Source organism: Gavialis gangeticus, unplaced genomic scaffold, assembly GCF_001723915.1.
Source record: "Gavialis gangeticus isolate Ggan-Ray unplaced genomic scaffold, GavGan_comp1, whole genome shotgun sequence".
Lineage (NCBI taxonomy): Eukaryota > Metazoa > Chordata > Crocodylia > Gavialidae > Gavialis > Gavialis gangeticus.
Genome location: NW_017729000.1, coordinates 46,366,272 through 46,368,235, shown reverse-complemented (window position 1 = coordinate 46,368,235; position 1,964 = coordinate 46,366,272). Strand labels below are relative to the sequence as shown.

At 53.3% G+C, this 1,964-nt stretch overlaps 1 protein-coding gene across 4 annotated transcripts in view; it reads right to left on the bottom strand.

The window, feature by feature from the left end:
• The window catches only part of LOC109290180 (kinesin-like protein KIN-1), a 42,375-nt gene extending 40,924 nt beyond the window's left edge, over positions 1-1,451 (bottom strand). For all 4 annotated transcript variants that reach the window (XM_019506585.1, XM_019506584.1, XM_019506586.1 and 1 more), the window contains exon 1: positions 1,055-1,451. In XM_019506585.1, coding sequence (XP_019362130.1) covers positions 1,055-1,075 — 21 coding nt within the window. In that variant the 5' untranslated portion in view covers positions 1,076-1,451. The remainder of the gene's footprint in view (positions 1-1,054) is intronic.
• Positions 1,452-1,964: the final 513 nt, after the last annotated feature.

Genomic DNA, 1,964 nt, shown 5'->3' with positions numbered 1-1,964 from the left:
TTGAGGATCTCTGAGGCCTGTCCTCACAACTGTAATTGCTCTTGGCTCTGTAACAGCTACTGCAGCTAAGGAGAGGGATAAGGAGTCTGCCCTGCCTTGGGTATTACCAGTGAGCACTTGTACATGTGATGGGGGTTTAATCCTCACTAAATTAAACAGCTTTATTAAAACTGCAACAGGAGATGTGTTTTAATTTGTTACACCACTGTGTATAAGTGACAGCTTTTAAATCAAATACGTTTCAGTACACAATTCACAGTAAATTACAGCAGGAGGTGCGGCATAACAATCCACCCTGTTGATCTTTTTTGTACTCAATTACAGCAGAGAGCACTGGCAAACCAGTAATCCCTTCACACCCTCATGGCCTCGGGCACCCCGACCCATGTCCTGCACTGCAGCCGCGGGCTCTGACCCTGGCTGGCGCAATGGGAACAGTGGATGGAGAACACATGCTGCCTCTGAGGTCTGGGGCAGGAACTCCGGCCTCCCCCACGCACAGGTCCACTCTGGAGCCAGTTCTGGGAGTGCAGAGCCGCTGCCTGGTGGGCGCATGCATTGCGGACCGAGGTCTGGGGGCAGGCCTTCACCCCACTGTGGCTCAGTTAGTTGTCACAGCACCTGGCTAATAACAGGATTGTGGTCGGGCCGGGCCAGGACCTGGCTGCACTGGGACTGTCCTGCCGCCTCCAAGTCCCAGTCATGCATTGCACCCAACTCCGCTCCTTGCTGCCAGCGGCTCCAGCTACTCCCAGGGCTCCAGTATGGTCATGCCCTGCCACCTGGTACCTGGCAGTCAAGGGATGCCACATCATGCATGCCTGAGCCAGCCTGGCCATCGGTTTCATCCATGCCGAGCCAGGGGACCAGTTGGCCTGTGTGTTAATCCACATATGCAAAAATCACACAAAATCTGGAACATTGCAAAAGAAAACCTTTATTTTAAATTGACCAGGGTGACAGTCACCATGGGACAGGAACCCTCCCTGCGGTAGGATGGGGGATGGAGATGGCCACCCCTACAAGGAAAGCCCTGAAACCAGGGCAAACTCACCAATTTCAGGCCGGGAAGCATGGGATGAGCCACACCGAGAAGAAACACCTGTGAGGTTGTAAGATGCGCTTACTTCCGGTTGGAACCAGCTTGGGCAGCTGACATTGCAGAACGCTGCCTGGCCAGGATAAAAGCCAGCACCGGGAGAGACGGACGAAGAGCAGAGGAGACGGCTGAGAGGAAGGTGCTCTCCATGCTGAGCACAGGCAGTGCCAGCGTGCAACTGAAGAGCTGGTGTCAGGAAAGGAAGAGAGGTCCTTGGCAGGAGGGAGGACCTGGAGCAGCATTGGGGGCCAGTCTAAACCCCAGGCACAGGGGCTGTGAGGGAGGAGGGGCTGCTAGCCTACTCCTTCAGGTTTTTTTTCTTTTTTTTTTCTCTTCTTTTTTTCTTTTTATTTTTTTTTGTTGTCTTGTCCAGGGCACGGTCAACACTTTGGGAGATGGGAGCTGCCTTAGACCCATGGCAGGTGGCCGGCTGGCCATGAAGAAACACCAGGAGGTCAGGGTGATCCAGTCACCCTGGGAGCACAGCAACAGGGAAGAGCCAGGTCACAGTCCAGGTATCGTGAAGAGCAAGGGCAAGCCGCATGAAGACCAAGTGACTCATCCTGAAGGCTGGCATATGGAAGGGATGGAGGGGAGGCAGAGCCCCATGGATACCCATCAGGAGGCACAACCTACTTGGGAGAGTCCTTAACAGGGGAACCCACCTCTGAAGTTTTGATCAAAGTCGTGGCAGAAGAGTTTCTGGGCTTTCCCTGGGGTGATTGAGGACCCCTCCAGAGGTCACAGGAGCCCACACAGCACCCAACACTAGGTGCATGTGCTAAGGCAACCCATGGGTGCATATTTGAGACCAGGCAGGCACATAAATATAAATAAATAAATAAATAAACCAAAAATAAATAAA